The sequence below is a fragment of the Salvelinus sp. IW2-2015 genome, linkage group LG13, assembly GCF_002910315.2.
Source record: "Salvelinus sp. IW2-2015 linkage group LG13, ASM291031v2, whole genome shotgun sequence".
Lineage (NCBI taxonomy): Eukaryota > Metazoa > Chordata > Actinopteri > Salmoniformes > Salmonidae > Salvelinus > Salvelinus sp. IW2-2015.
Genome location: NC_036853.1, coordinates 5,715,387 through 5,732,692, shown reverse-complemented (window position 1 = coordinate 5,732,692; position 17,306 = coordinate 5,715,387). Strand labels below are relative to the sequence as shown.

General features: G+C 44.9%; 1 protein-coding gene across 1 annotated transcript in view; it reads right to left on the bottom strand.

Annotated features, from left to right (window-relative positions):
- LOC111972025 (fibulin-1) overlaps positions 1-17,306 on the bottom strand; it is a 41,388-nt gene that overhangs the window by 11,939 nt on the left and 12,143 nt on the right. Inside the window, 6 exon segments of the mRNA XM_023998862.2 lie at positions 9,066-9,203; positions 10,551-10,696; positions 15,848-15,971; positions 16,451-16,582; positions 16,704-16,823; positions 17,061-17,186. Coding sequence (XP_023854630.2) covers positions 9,066-9,203; positions 10,551-10,696; positions 15,848-15,971; positions 16,451-16,582; positions 16,704-16,823; positions 17,061-17,186 — 786 coding nt within the window.

Here is a 17,306-nt window from a genome sequence, read left to right as displayed (position 1 = left end):
TTTGTACATTATTATTGTTATTATTATTCACTCCGTTTCCGTGGAATTGTGTCACGTTCGTCGTAATGTGGAAGAGAGGAGGACCAAGGCGCAGCGTGATATAAATACATTCTTCTTATTTATTTACCTTAACGAAGAACACTAAACACACTATCAAAATAACAAACGAACGTAACGCTATATAAACAATAAGTGCAGACACAGGCAACTTACACATAGACAATAAGCCACGAAATCCCTAAAGAATATGGCTGCCTAAATATGGTTCCCATTCAGAGACAATGATAAACAGCTGCCTCTAATTGAGAACCAATCTAGGCAACCATAGACATACAAACACCTAGACTAGAAGACACCCCATAAACATACAAAACCCCTAGACAAGACAAAACACATAAATCCCCCATGTCACACCCTGACCTAACCAAAATAATAAAGAAAACAAAGATAACTAAGGCCAGGGCGTGACAAATTGCCCATGTAGCATTATCTTCATCGTGACCTTCACATCGTAATAAAAGTGACCTTATACAGTAACCTAACCACCGGACAGAGTAGACGATAGCACTCAATCTACATCTCAAAACACGGCATTAAAACATCCAATGTCAAAGATGGTGCTGGATTTGATAGACTTGGAAACAGATTCCTCAACACGCGTATATATCCTAGTGAACGTTTTTTGGATCCATTTTTTTATAAACAGATACGTTATGCCAGTATCTCCTGATACCTTTTATCTGTATTGGTCAAAAAGATGTACAGTGTAGATAAAGTGATAATAAATTAGTCAAATATAAATATTCAAAATAAAACTGAAATATGTAGCAGCGTGGCTGTGGAGATACTAGGGAGGGATGATGAACAAGTCAATACAAATCAAGTGGAAAGTAAAGGGGAGGAAGAAAAGTACATAGCTAGCTATGTCTGGCAAATTATTTGAATACACTTACAGCAAGAATCCATGGTGTGTCAATGTGTGTGTACAGTAYGTGTGTGTGTGGGGGGGTGTAGGCACACAGTGCACGTGCAGGTGTTTTCAGAGGAGTGCAAATATACATGCAGTATATTCGGAAAGTATTCAGAGCCCCTTGACTTTTTCCACATTTTGTTACGTTCCAGCCTTATTCTAAAATGTATTAAATACGTTTTCTTCCTCATCAATCTACACACAATCTACACACCGAAACAAGTTTTTAGAAATGTTTAAAACTTATTAAAATAAAAAACAGAATACCTTATTTACATAAGTATTCAGACCCTTTTCTATGAGACATCCTGTTTGCATTGATCATCCTTGAGATGTTTTCTACAACTTGATTGAAGTCCACCTCTGGTAATAGATTGGAATTTTGTAAAGGCACACACCTATTATCTTAAGGTCCCACAGTTGAAGTGCATGTCAGAGCAAAAACAAGCTATGAGGTCGAACGAATTGTCCGTAGAGCTCCGAGACAGGATTGTGTCGGGCACAGATCTGGGGAAGGGTACCAAAAATGTCTGCAGCATTGAAGGTCCCCAAGAACACAGTGGCTCCATCTATTCTTAAATGGAAGAAGTTTGGAACCACCAAGCTCGTACTAGAGCTGGACGCCCGCCCAAACCTGACAATCAGGAGAAGGACCTTGCTCAGGGAGTTGACCAAGAACTTGATGGTCACTCTGACAGAGCTCCAGAGTTCCTCTGTAAGATGGGAGAACCTTCCAGAAGGACAATCATCTCTCAGCACTCCACCAATCAGGCCTTATGGTAGTAGCTAGGCGGAAGCTCTCTCCTCAGTAAAAGGAACTGGACAGCCCACTTGGAGTTTGCCACAAGTCACCTAAAGGACTCTCAGACCTTGAGAAAGAAGATTCTCTGGTCTGATGAAACCAAGATTGAACTCTTTGGCCTGAATCGCAAGCATCACATCTGGAGGAAATCCTGCATCATCACTATGGTGAAGCATGGTGTGGCAGCATCATGCTGTGGGGATGTATTTCAGGGCAGGGACTGGGAGACTTGTCAGGATCGAGAGAAAGATGAAAGGAGCGAAGTACGAGAGATGTACCTTGATGAAAACCTGCTCCAGAGCGCTCTGGACCTCAGACTGGGGCGAAGGTTCACTTTCCAGACAGGACAACGACCCTAAGCACACAGTCAAGACAACACAGGAGTGGCTTCGGGACAAGTCTCTGAATGTCCTTGAGTGGCCCAGCCAGAGCCCAGACTTGAACCCGATCTCTGGAGAGACCTGAAAATAGCTGTGCAGCCATGCTCCCCATCCAACCTGACAGAGCTTGAGAGGATCTGCAGAGAATAATGGGAGGAACTCCCCAAATACAGGTGAGCTAAGCTTGCAGCATCATACCTAAGAAGACTCGAGGCTGTAATCGCTGCCAAAGGTGCTTCAACAAAGTACTGAGTAAAGGGTCTGAATACTTATGTAAATGTGATATTTTTTATAAATGTGCAAAAATGTCTAAAAATACGTTATGGGGTATTGTAGTTAGATTAATGAGGGGGYAAAAACAATTTAATCCATTTTAGAATAAGGCTGTAACGTAACATAATGTAGAAAAAAGTCAAGGGGTCTGAATACTTTCCGAATGCACTGTACATTCTGTGTGTGCATGTGATGTAACACTATCAAACATCAGTGTAGACCACCCCGGSAAGAGAAGGCCTTGTGTGTTTTGCTATGCTGTGGCGTTGTCGGGTGGAGAAGACACTGTTTTGATTAGCTGTACTAATCCCCTCAGTGACAGGCAGGCAGGGATTCCTCATGGGCTTGGCCCGCTCTGGTGGGTCTGCTGATTCCATGTCATAATTCATGATCATCCCCTGACAGACAAACAACCTCTCTTACTCTCTCTTTCTCTCTCTCTCTGTCTCCCTCTCTCTCTCTCTGCCGCGAGGAGGCTTTCTCTGCTTATCACACTATATAACCTGCAGAMTTCTGTCCTTAGCTCCCTTCATTCTAATACACTCAACCACAAGCTAGAGTTCGTCTGAAATGTCACCCTATTCCCTATATAAAGCATTACTTGTCTTTCGACCAGGTAACTAATAGGGTGCCATTTAGGAAGCACACCTAGACTAGAGCGTCAAGCCCCACTGTGTCCTTAACACCTGCTCTGACACACCAGGCCCAAATTCCACCAGCTGCTGTGAACGGCTCCATTGACCGCCCCCAGCACATAAAGTAACTGACCAGACACAGACAGTGAGCTCACTCCTTCATTCATGGAGCTAACGGACACAGTGAGCCTGTCACCTCTGTGCCAATGACATCGTAAATAGGCCTTTCATATTGTCTGTGTATAACTCAGAACCGCAGAGGCATATTTCTACCTGCGTTCTAGAATGGTTGGAATCTTGTGTGGCGTCTCAGTCTTCAGTCCAGTAAGTGGCCCATTGACGGAAGGTTTGATTTACTAACGGAACATACCAGATTCACCAAAGGATGAGGTTTAGGAACTTGCCTGTGATGGTTTGCTCACTTCCCCACTCTCACGGTGGCCAGAGGAAAAAGTGTTGCCCTTCTGTGAAGAAGATGCTACTTCTTCTAGCATCCATCCTTATCCTTATTCTTCTCCCACATATTTCACACGATGCTACATTAGCCTCAGCCCCATTCCCACCCACAGTCACAGCCTCAGCCCAAGTCCCACCCACAGCCCCATTCAAACCATAGCTACCTCTGCCTGCTAACAGGAGCATGACGTGAGCTCAGTCCATCCACACCATGCGTTCACTGGGAGTGTTGTTAAGACAATATTAATCCCACTGTGAAAGCGTGGCTGGGCAGACGAAGTCAAACAGGGGGAACCACCAACACCATGGAAGACAAATGGAGAGACCACCACCAATCTGTAGCACGCCACACACACACACACCACCACCACCGCATGCTGCATCACAGGAAAGCCCCTGATTCCGGACCACCTGCTCCTCGTGCTGTAGACCACAGAACTGTTGTTTTTAAAGGGAGTAGCTCTGCAGTTCTGGCTGGCTGCCAGAATTAATCATCCTATTATCATCATGTCCCTTCAAACAGACGTCATCATCAAACAGTCTGCCCTAATCAGAAGTGCATGGATGACAGTGCAAGAGAGTCTGAGTAKTGCATACCTTTTCCCTCACTGTTTGTCTTTCCGAATATGCATCATCTGATGTGCCAGAGATGTTGTCTTAGTGATGACATACCACCAAGCTGGATCTACTTCAGCTCTACCTGGAGGGCTGTAAGACATCTGCTGTGTGGTCCTGGCTGTACGTGGTGCTAGGCTAGTCACTGGGCTCCAGGACATTGGATTCTGTGAGTGTATGATTGGTTGTGATCATGTTTTCCCCAAGCGTTGAGGGGCTGTTGTGTTTGCACAGATGCGGCTGGCTGTCAAGGCTGTCACCCAGACGTGACAGAGCTGGGAAAACCTCTCGCGTGACACTGATAGATGACTAGGGAAGAGTGGTGCGGCTCTCTCGCAGTGTGTGGCTCGTTGTATAGCCAGTGTGTGTGTGTGTATGGGTGAGACTGTGTGTCAGTGTGTGTGTGTGTATGGGTGAGACTGTGCGTCAGTGTGTGTGTGTGTATGGGTGAGACTGTGCGTCAGCGTGTGAAACAGAGAACAAACTCAATCATTCTCCCAAAGTAGCAGTGTACCAAACTTAAACGGCTTACCCTGGTCAAAGCGGTCAGTCTATTAAAAGCGCTATTGGTGAATACAAAGGAGGATTTTCCTCTTGTTCATAAAGTAGATTCATATGCAACTCTTACAGATAGTTTACACGTCAGCTAGCTACAGAGCTAAGCCACAGCCACCAGCCAAAGGAACCAGCGCGGAGCACCACCACTGAGTTGAATAAACCAAACCCTATAGCTGATCACGACATGGACACCAGACTTCACAGCAGACAGTCACTGACCAAAGCCTRGTCAGCAGAGCCACTCAACATGGACGACTATGGCTAACATGCAAGAGCTGCATCCAATAAGCACCCCAAGGGTTTGGGAGAGAAGAGCCTCCTCACAAACAAGGCAGCAAAGCCTTTCATGTGGTAGCCATTTAAAGCGTTCTAATGCTCGACGAGACACTGAGGGCTGGTGTGGGGAAATGGAACAATACATTTAACCACATGAATCACTAGGGCCCAGGATTACTTCTGCACATATTCGTACACACACTCTCTTGCACACACACACACACACACACACACACACACACACACACACACACACACACACACACAAAAACTATCTCTGTTGGAAGAAGATAACAATTAGAGACAAAAGAGCTTTACAGGGCTTTAAAACACTTATAATCAGGCTGGGATTGAAACGGCCAGGCTCGTGCCAACTTCTCTCGGAGGAAGACAATAAATGGGAGGCAGCTAAGCTCTGGTTTATTGTTTGCAGAGGGGTCTTGACAGGATGATTGGTGTGTCAGTGCTGTTGTTCAGTTGAGCCTGCAAGTCCTAAACACCCGACGAGGAGCTTTTGAGAAAACAACTAGGACTTAACTTCCCATCATGTTGAGGATGAGTGTGTCTGAAACAGCACCACATTGTAGACAAGTTTGTCTCGTTGTCTGGGTGTGATTACAGTGGTCAAGTCATCATATCCATCCTAAGTGACACTTAGACATTGGTTTGGCTAGCGGCTAGGCAATACTTTAACGGTGTTACCAGTACACCAACCTTGTCCCCCAGGTTGTAATGCACACAGCTCATATATATATTGAAAGTTAAGGAGGAAGTGTCTGATGCACGGATTACCACTGACACTGTCAACAACACTCTTAAAGAGCCACTAATGTTGCCCCAGTAGAGAAACGAGATTTCAGTCTTGGAGGGTGTTTTCTGACCGATTCCGCATTTGGTTTAATGATGTTATGTCCCCATGAGACCCCTGTAGACGAGGAAGCCCATTTTCACTTTGCTCAAAATCCCCAGAATTAATCTAAGGAAATGTTAAGAAATCTGTAATTAAATGTTTTTACGGTTTTTTTGCTGAGGATTTCTAGTGTGCAATTTTGAACATACTAGTGAATCTTAACGGTTGGGTAGTATTTCTCAATTGTACAGCTAACTAAGGTGTTGGTGTGGTATATTCTCAATTTTACATCTAACTTAAGTGTTTGGTACAATAAACTGTCTGACCCTCTTAATGATGCCACATAGGTTGTTTTCAAAGGAATACAGTTGAATTTTTAAGGCAGTTGCTCTTTAAGCATTTACCTGATTTGGGCAATAAGAGCTAAGTAGCCTTGCAAGAGCCTTAGAATTTGAGCAGGAGCCTATCTCCTCATTATGTAGCTGCGAGGCAGCTTGATGTATTAAGCACACACCCCTGCGACAGGTAGGATAGTCTATCTACAGGCTTTTTTCGTCAAGAGGTTTTGGACAACAAGGTAATATAAAAAGGAATTATACTTACAAGTATGTTTTCACATAACATGCTGTCAGGTGAAAAAAAACATGGATGTGAAAAAAAGTGTGCTGTAATCTAAATAAGTGCATGAGAGATCACCCCCTACCTTCAGGCCTGGCTGAACTCCCTGAAGGTAGCATGGAGATGACAGTGTGGGAGACGGAGTGTACAGGGTCCAGGACACAGGCCTGATGTCATGGGCTGGCACCGACTTACACAGCGGACGCGTTGTCTGAGGTTCGGACCCTCGCCCTGCTGAGAGAGGAACCCACACACACAACACACACACATATACACAAGCATTGGTCACACACATTCTCTCACAAACATGCACACACGTTAAACTTCTGAGGATGGGTGACGTAAGTCCCAAGTACCAAAGTACCAAAGGATAGCTCAATTATACCCCCTCCACCCCCCACCCCAATTATACCCCTTCTCCCTTCCCCGTTACCCCAGTAACAAAATGATAACCACAAAACTCAAAAGATGGTATCTGTAATCTACCCAGTGGGCACACACTGGTTGAATCAACGTTGTTTCCACYTCATTTCAATGTAATTACATTGAACCAACGTGTAATAGACATTGAGAATTTACATCTGTGCCCAGTGGGTATTGTATGGTTGTTAGACTAATAATCTTTGTGTACACTCACCACTTTGTTAACTCTCTCTTTCTCCCTCTCCATTCAGGGAAGAGACAGATGTACGTAGTAGCACAAGAGGTTGGTGGCACCTTAATTGGGGAGGACCGGTTTGCGGTAATGGCTTGTACGGCAATTAGTGAAATGGTATCAAGTACATAAAAAWCATGGTRTCCATGTGTTTGGATGCCATTCCATTGACTCCATTCCTGCCATTATCATGAGCCGTCCTCCCCTCAGCAGCCTTGTGTGGTACGTAGTGACAGGCCATCCTTTCATCCATCAGCACAGTGTGTATCTCTCACTCTCTCTTTCCACTGCCCGCATCCCTCCATCCTCCCATTGCAGAGCCAAAACAATAACATCCAGGCAGGCCCAACTATGCGTCATCCCCGGGCCGAGTACACCCCCATCCTCCTGGAGCCGAGCTTCGGTTCATCTCCCCCAGACACAGTGAGCAGCGCTGGATCCTCACCAGACCAGTGGAGGCTAAAGGGATGTGCTCCTACACTACAGAGGCTCCACATGCAGTCACACCCACCAAGGSTCCTCTCTTCTCTGTTCTACAGCAACAGACTTGGATCTGATCCTTGATTGCCGGGTTAAYTGGGGTATCATTGCTATCTCAAAGTCTGTATAAGGACTAGCGTTGCACAGCTACCGGTAATTTACCAACGTTTCTGGAATATTCAGGAWTTTTGGTCATTAACAGAAAATCTATGTCAATCTATCGTAACTTTGGTAATTTATACTTGAATAACTTTTAAAAACGTTATTCATATATAGTATTCATTTGCTCTATCTGTGTCCATATTGTCSATGAGTTTCTAATATATAGACCATATGGTTCAAGAATAAATAGCCTAATTAATGAAAAAAGCATCTAATCAATAATGGCATTATTTTCAATTAACTCTGCAACTCTTCCAACTATTGACTGTGTTCACAACTGCCACCAGTTTGACACACAAACATTGACAACAAATACATATTGACATGGTGAAATAAATAAGTGTGTAGAAAGGATATTTCATGCTGAAACCCTCAAACGTCAATGGTTTTCACTAAATTGATGMTTTGTAAATGTAGGATAATGTTTTACAGCTCTGTCATTATATATATTTTTATTTTAAAATYATATTATTTAATAATTTCATTGTCACGATTTCCGCCGAAGTTGGGGCCTCTCCTTGTTCGGGCGGCGTTCGGCGGTCACATCACTTAGACTCTGACATTCATATATTTTGCAGGTGATAAGGCAACACAGAGTGCCAGAGATTATTACAGACACCAGTAATAAATCCTCCTTTTGGAACCCTAAAAAGGACTGATATTTGTCACATAAATTTACATACGCACATGAAAATATATTATGCCCATCCAGACTGCTTCATATGCAAAAATATAAGCCATCTCTGTACATCGTAGCTACAATAATCTGTTGAGGAGAAGAAGGGCTTTGTTGCTTAAGGAATGGAAAAAACATGGCGATTCGTAAGTGAATGAAATGGTGCAGAAAAGTGGGACAAACTGATGCCAAATGTTTGGTGGAGAAAGAAGAGAAAGTCGTCCTTCATTGGTCTCCGAGGACAACCCAAAGGACAGCTCCCTAGAGGACGGAGACATGAAGGGCCACAGCTGCCACCAGGGTGCAAATGGCATTGGAAGTGTTTGTCAGATGTACTTGTGTCACGGGAGCATCCTTATGATGGAGAATTTCATGCTTCTCAAACCAAAGATTCTCTTTCTTCTTCTTCTTCTCCCCACTCAGCTCTCACATGGAGACACACACATGCATTTGGTTTGTATTTATAAAAAACGCAATGCAAAATTAGGTCAGAAAACCGCTTGTTTGAACYTCTATCCAGGGAGGCCTTGGGACTAGTGATTGCCTGCTATTGTTATTTGGCCCTTGTGACTTGATGAGTTACTCAGACCTCAACCCAAGTCAAATGACGTATGGCTTAGCTAGCTGCATCCCTTCGCTCCTTCTTTCTTTCCACTCACCCACGATTATGCCGTGCTCCTGACGTTTGACGATGTCGAAGGAATTCTGGACATTGCCCTCCAGGATGTCGAACACGATGTCGGAGCTGATGTGGGGGGAGGAGTGCGCCAGCGACATGGTTCTCAGGAAAACTATCTCTGTTGGAAGAAGATAACAATTAGAGACAAAAGAGCTTTACAGGGCTTTAAACACTTATAATCAGGCTGGGATTGAAACGGCCAGGCTCGTGCCAACTTCTCCTCGGAGGAAGACAATAAAATGGGAGGCAGCTAAGCTCTGGGTTTATTGTGTGCAGAGGGGGTCTTGACAGGGATGATGGGTGTTCAGTGCTGTTGTTCAGTTGGAGGCCTGCAAGTCCTAAACACCCCGACGAGGAGCTTATGAGAAACAACTAGGACTTAACTTCCCATCATGTTGAGGATGAGTGTGTCTGAAACATGCACCACATGTAGGACTAAGTTTGTCTCGGTTTGTCTGGGTGTGATTACAGTGGTCAGTCAGTCATATCCATCCTAAGTGACACTTAGACATTGGTTTTGGGCTAGCGGCTAGGCAATACTTAACGGTGTTACCAGTACACCAACCTTGTCCCCCAGGGTTTGAATGCACACAGCTCATATATATATTGAAAGTTAAGGAGGAAGTGTCTGATGCACGGATTACCACTACACTGTCAACAACACTCTTAAAGAGCCACTAATGTTGCCCATTAGAGAAACGAGATTTCAGTCTTGGAGGTGTGTTTTCTGACCGATTCCGCATTTGGTTAATGATGTTTGTCCCCCATGAGACCCTGTAGACGAGGAAGCCCATTTCACTTTCTCAAAATCCCCAGAATTAATCTAAGAAATGTTAAGAAATCTGTAATAAATGTTTACGGTTTTGCTGAGGATGTTCTAGTTGTGCAATTTTACATCTAACTAAGGTGTTTGGTGTAGTATTTCTCAATTGTACATCTAACTAAGGTGTTTGGTGTAGTATTTCTCAATTTTACATCTAACTAAGATGTATGGTGCAGTATTTCTCAATTGTACATCTAACTAAGGTGTTTGGTGCAGTATTTCTCAATTTTACATCTAACTAAGGTGTTTGGTACAATAACTGTCTGACTCTTAATGATGCCACATAGGTTGTTTTCAAAGGAATCAGTTGATTTTTAAAGGCAGTTGCTCTTTAAGCATTACCTGATTTTGGGCAAGTAAGTAAGTAGCCTTGCAAGAGCCTTAGATTTGGGCTCATAGGAGCAGGAGCCTATCTCCTCATTATGTAGCGCGAGGCAGCTTGATGTATAAGCACACCCCCTGGACAGGAGGCTAGTCTATCACAGGCTTTTTTGGTCAAGAGGTTTTGGACAACAAGGTAATATAAAAAGGAATATACTTACAAGTATGTTTTCACATAACATGCTGTCAGTGAAAAAAAACATTGGATGTGAAAAAAAGTGTGCTGTAATCTAAATAAGTGCATGAGAGATCACCCCCTACCTTCAGGCCTGGTGAACTCCCTGAAGGTAGGCATGGAGATGACAGTGTGGGAGACGGAGTGTACAGGGTCCAGGACACAGCTGATGTCATTGGGCTGGCACGACTTCACACAGCGGACGGTGTCTGAGCGCTCGACCCTCGCCCTGCTGAGAGAGGACACACACACACACACACACACACACACACACACACACACACACACACACACACACACACACACACACACACACACACACACACACACACACACACACACACACACACACACACACACACACACACACACACACACAACCCCTGACCTTTAGGGAGAGATTATAAAAAGCCTAAGGCACAAACCGCCTTCAGTTCCTCCCCTGAAGCTCAAATGACAGGGCATCCTATTCCAAGGGAGAAGTGCACTGCACAATCAAGAACTCAGCAGACCCTGTGAAACAACCGCTACACAAACACGATCTGTCCAACTACAACGGGGATGCTGGATAAAGTATTCTACATCAAAAACATCGGTACTGTATGTGGCTAGCAAGAATGATAAAACAACGACAGCCAAAGATCACACAGTAGCCAGAGCGTAGCTAGCTAGTGGAGGCTCTGGTAGCCATTGATGGTTTGGTTTCTGATGCACTGGTTGTGTTGTGTGGGGAGAAGAGAAGTGAAATATGAAATACTATGAGGAGATGGGAGAATGATGCATGAGTTGCTCGCAGCAAAATATTTGGATTTGTTGAGCGTGTCCCCGGCTTCATATCAGATAATCTCTTGAGGAGAATTTATGGGACGAGGGGGGTTCTAGAATTCTCCTAAATTGTGGAGAACATGACTAGACAACTCCCCAAGCGCTCCGAGCTGCTCTCATCCCATTATTTAAGACTGTTTATTTCACAATCTAATCAGTGGCAGCTTAGGGTGAGGGGAGACCTCGCTGAAACAAATGCCACCCACCCACATGCCTACAGCAACAGGGCCGCTACGCTGCCAGGAACCTGTCCTGGAATCTGAGAGGAACTGCTTCTCAGCAAGCTTTCACCCACAAGCCCCAGGGACAGAGACCTCTATTTAAATCATCAATGCCCTGCGGAGGTCCTGGTTACGAAACATATCAAGACAAATTCTACAACTCAACGTCAGCTATAATCTCCTCTGCTTGGTGGGGATGTGACATGCTCTACCGAACGAACTCTGCTTCTTCATGAGCCTATTCTAAACAGACAAGATACCYTACCTGCAGCTTATACAGTTGATAATGTCTGGTGTGGATGGGCTTCAAATGGAAGGTTATGCAAGGTAATGCCAACAGACAAGTAGCTGGCCAGTGCATACATGATTTGGCTCTGGTTCCCAAGAGTACCATGTATAGCAGGGGTGTCAAAGTCAAATGGACGGAGGGCCAAATAAAAAATTTAGCTACAAGCCGAGGGCCGGACTGTTCGAATGTTCATTGAAAAATTTTTAAATGACGCATATAGTCTAGTGAACCTAATTGAACCTACTGAAAACCTAACAAATACCTTGTGATTTGGCTTTTTTGAACAGAGCCTGTCGAGATTTGAGGCCTCGTTTTAATTCCTCTGCCTTTTGTAGCCTTTGTTCCATGTCCATATTCTTGTTTTTGTCCGCGTGTTTCGTTTCATAATGTCGTCTCAGATTATACTCTTTCAGTACCGCCACACTTTCTCCACACAGAAGACACACAGGTTTTCCAGCTACCTCCGTGAACATATACTCCGACTCCCACCTTGTTTGAAACCCCCGGTTCTCAGTGTCCACCTTCCGTTTTGCCATTTTTGATGGGTATCTGAAAGTTAATTTTACTGTGATGCTGACGACTGCTGTGCCAATAAATATTGAAATGAAGCAGCCTACTGCTCGGTGCGTCACCGTTGCATTGTGGGAAATGTAGTATTGGTGCGTGTAAAAGATCTGCGGGCTGCCGGCTTGCTGCGGTCTGCGGGCCGGTTCTAATAATAAATCAAGATCATCCCAGGGGCCGTAAAAAACCTTCTCGCGGGCCGGATGTGGCCCGCGGGCCTTGACTCTGACATATGTGATGTATAGGGTCCAGTGAACGTCCACCACTGCTCCAGTGTAATGTATAATATAGCTACATCATGCCTCTCTGTGTCTCCTCGTGGGGCCCATAGGCTGCAGCTCAACCCCAGGCCAGAACCCCAGGCCAGAACCCGGCTCGGGTTGCACAGCTCCTTTCATGGAGAGAGGGGAAAAGCCCCTGACAAAAAGTCAGGGGCTTGTAATTAGCAATTAACGCCAGGGTACAAGTTTTGCTTTGGTTCAGGCCAAAGCCGCAAATGTTCTTCTAGTTTATAATACCTCAGCCTGCAGCAGCAAGAGGAGAGAGCAGGCCCTGGAGGATGGGGTGAACGCTCTGCTCCGCTAGGCCACAAAGTGAATTTACAAGATTATAATGACCCAGGGTGAACTGGTCCTGACACAGAGCAGGGTACATCAAAGACTAGACAGCAAGTAGAGAGAAGGGCTAATTATGCCCTTTGTGTGTGTGTGTGTGGGGGGGGGGGGAACAGGTGGCCCTATTCCCCTGTCCTCTCATCTCTCTCTTCACCTCACGTGGCCCAGAGAGACCCAGCCCTACAGAAAAAAACAATACTTCAAGACCAGAAAGAAAAACAGACTGTTGGATGGAATGGAAGTCCTCTGGTCAAGCGCTGCAAAGTCCTTTTATTTTTTGGGTAATTATTATTTATAGTCAGTAGATTGATAACGCCCCAACACAAACACTGCAGGGCATCATTCATTCTCCGAGCGGTGATGTTGCTCCGCCACAAATTGTTCAGACCACCGGCCAGAACCCAGATCCCCATAACTCACTGTCAGAGTAGAGAAAAAAACGAATTGTGCTTTACAGATGTATGATCTTCATTTGAGCCAGTTTGCTACAGAAGGAAACTAATCTTGCAGCAACAGGAAATGTGAATTATTTTGTGGATAATAATTAATGGACATTTTTGAAGGGGTTAATACATTTTTCACAAGGAAAAATAAAGTCTGAAATCTCAAAGTGGAAATTACAAACCTCAGAAGCCTTTTTAAACCTAAAATACACTACAGGTTTAACATTTCCTGAGTTACAGGAAAATWCTCCTGCAACATGGTGATCAAATMAAGATACTATATCTGTAGCTGTGCACAGACCACCATGTTTTATTTTATGGATGTCCCYACTAGACAGGTGCATCCTTACTGCCCTGACAGGTCGGGAGGAACCTGGGACCCATGGTTGAATTTACAGTTATTGTAAGCCGCAGCCCAGGCAGGCTCTGACTGGTGGCCTAACATCATGTTTCCGCTATTTATACTCTATCTCTGTGCCTTGCATATTTCCTACTCTTCCACGACTGCATCCCATATTGCCTGTCACTTACTCTGGCTTGCCTTTGAGTCACTGTCTACTTGATTTTACACCCGCAGTATGCAGTGGAATATGTGCATTTCACATTATTCCTAAAATATCAAGTAGGGTAGGTCAGGATGTGAGACCACATTAGAAGGATGTGGATCCACCAATTAACTGCTTCCACCAAATCAACTATGACTTGACAGTGCTAATATGCTGTTTAAAATGCTATTTAATATGCTATTTAAAACACTGATACTCACCTACTGGAATATCACAGTTCTATTCAAGAGATGTACCTATGCCACTGAAAATATGTTTTCACAAACCACATAAACTTACCCCACACATGAAGTGCATACATGCTTTACAGGTCATAGTTCCCCCAGCTATGTAATATTCAAATAAAAAATGAGCTCTCTGGTGCTGTCCACAAAACATATGTTAAAAAAATATATCCGGATTGAACGTCTATTGTGTCTATTCCAATTTTAATAGAAAACATTTCATGAAACAAATCAACCATAAGATACTGTAGGAGTCCAGACTACACCATCACATACAGTAATCAATAGGCATCCCCAGGCCACTACCTCAATACCCTGCCCTAGAGTGCCACCTAGCTGCTATTCAAACAACGTACCTCCAAGTGAGTACATTACATTTGGACTATTTTGTGGGGCTATACTTAGCTACAGTAATCACAAAAACTACAATAAGACCAAAAACAAGGAGACAAATTACAGAAAATGCTGCTTCTGGTCTATGTCAACTGTGTTTGTGCTTGCTTATCATGGCAGTGTTTGCTCTTTTTTGGCTGTTATTGTTGTTGCCGTATTCTTGTTGCTATATGCTACTACCCTCTACTCAGGGATAGCGTTATATGGTAGGATGGGCTGCTCCTGGACAACAAACACCAGGACTTTGGCTAGGTAGGTGCTGGTGGTGCCGTAACGCAGCAGTCTCATCTCCAGAGACAGCTCAAAGTCCTGCGGCTCCGTGATGGGCCGCGTCACAGCCATCTCGCCACCAGAGGGCACTCTCTGCATGCTGAAGAAGTCGCCCTTGTTGCCGCCGACGATGGCAATCTGGACATGGTCTCCGGGCACGGTGTTGGACGGGCCCATGCGGAAGACGTTGGTGGGCACGGGGATGTTGGTGGGGAAGGTGAGGTGGTAGTAGGTTATTCTCAGAGGCGAGGCCAGGCACTCGCTAGTCTGATTGCAAAGCAAGCGTTCACAACGACTGTAAGGAGAGACAGGGGCCAGAGACAGGACAGGACAAGACAAAGACGGACAGATAGAACAAACAGAGAACAAAAGAGAGGTATAAATTTGATTTGCCGTGCATGGCATGCTGCTAGCTGGGTGGGGCTAGGTGGGTAGGGACAAAGTCAGCCTCATGTGTTTCTTTGGACCAGCATGTGTAGGGTCATGCAAGAACATCTCAAGGAAAGGATTACATTTCGTCAATCGACTGCCTTCACAGAACATGCTTTGACTGAACCCTAAAACTGAAGCCATTAAGAGTCAACATTGGGCATGCACAGCTTCAATAGAGAGGTTGTGGTTGTGTATACACTGTAGAGCAGGGGTCATGAAATAACTTGTGCCTGATCCACACTTTAGGACCGACCTGACCATACTGTGCTGGCTGGGATATTTTTCCTTTCACATTGCGGAGCCAGGCCAGCCCAGTAATGCTCGGCTTGACTGCACTCTGTTTGGCTCAGTAGTGTGAAAAGAGTTGTTCTCCTGATTAACAAGGAGTTACATAAAGTCATCCGCCTTGGTCAATGACAACTTACCTGAGAACTTCATACCTGGTGACCTTGGGATACTGTAAACTAAAAACAGGTATACTGTATAGCCCCAGTACTTGAGAGAGAGTCCTCAGGTAGGTAGGTAGGTAGGTAGGTACTCACTTCTCTCCTGCTCTGCGATAGTTTGGCGGACACTCAAAGGACAAGCATCTGAATCCACCCTGTACATTGAAGCAGCTCTCTGTCTCAGAGCAGGTGTGTGTCCCTGTCACACACTCATCAACATCTGCACAGGAAGAGAAATGAATCAATTCAGAACCACAAACATTTTAAATCCTATATATTAAACATGCAACCTAGGTTCAAACCTCGGTCCACACTGTGTCACGAGACCGCTGAGCTAAAGCCTATAGGCATTAGCTCGGGGAGATAATGCAAGTCTTCAGGTATCAGGCAAGGTTACTCATTACGGAAGTTTGGTTCACAGAATCATCACTGTTACATTTTATTCACTCCCGCAGACGCTCTTATCCAGAGCAACTTACAGGAGCAATTAGGGTTATGTTGCTTGCTCAAGGGTACATAGGGTACATCGACATATTTTTCACCTCATGGATTCAAACCAGCAACCTTTCAGTTACTGTCCCAATGCTCTTAACCGCTAAGCTACCTGCCATCTTTACTGGTATTTGTATTCTGATCTGAAGAATGATCATAACCCCCATGCTGAGGACCCCTACATCCCCATAAGGAGCGAGGACTTACCCTGGCAGCTGCGTCCATTGGGGGCCAGAGTATAGCCGGTGGCGGGGCAGTTGCAGTGGAAGCTCCCGGGGGTGTTGTGGCAGCGGTAGGAGCAGATGTGACCCCCGGTGGGCAAGGCACACTCATCAATGTCTGGAGACAAGGTCAAACAATAGAGGATGTAAAGGGTACAGGAAGTCGAATCAAATAATGCCTGTGTAATGGGGCTCCTGATTAGGCTATGGCTCATTAGATGTGTTTTAGCCTTTCCTACCTTCACAGTTGATGCCATCCCTGTCACTGAGCTGGTAGCCACGGCGACAGTAGCACTGGTAGGAGCCGTACACGTTGGCACACTCTTGACTGCAAGGGCTGCTCTCACATTCGTTTAGATCTACACACAACAATGTAACTCAGTTAGATAAAACTAGTCATCTATAGACAGGAGAGAGACAGAGAAAGAGAGAGAGAGAGCGAGAGAGAGAGAGAGTGAGAGAGAGAGACAAAGAGAGAGAGAGATAGAATACATCTATAAAACACATGACCACAAACTTCAGTAAGGCAAAACAAGAGATGGCCAATGAGAGAAGCTCAGATTTAAACAACTCTTAACATTGGAAGGCTGCCTTACCATCACAGTTCCTGCCGTCGCTGGCCAGCTTGAAGCCTTGGGTGCAGCTGCACTTGTAGGACCCCAGGACATTCTCACACTTGTGGGCACAGAGGCGCCCAGGGTAGTGCCTGCACTCGTTGATATCTAAGACACAGAAGAAAAGGACACTAAGTTGAATATCTACAGTAGGGTTCCCCAACTGGCAGTTCATTTTTTAAATATTTTTTTAACCCTTTGTCATAAGACCTACATAACGCTGTGATA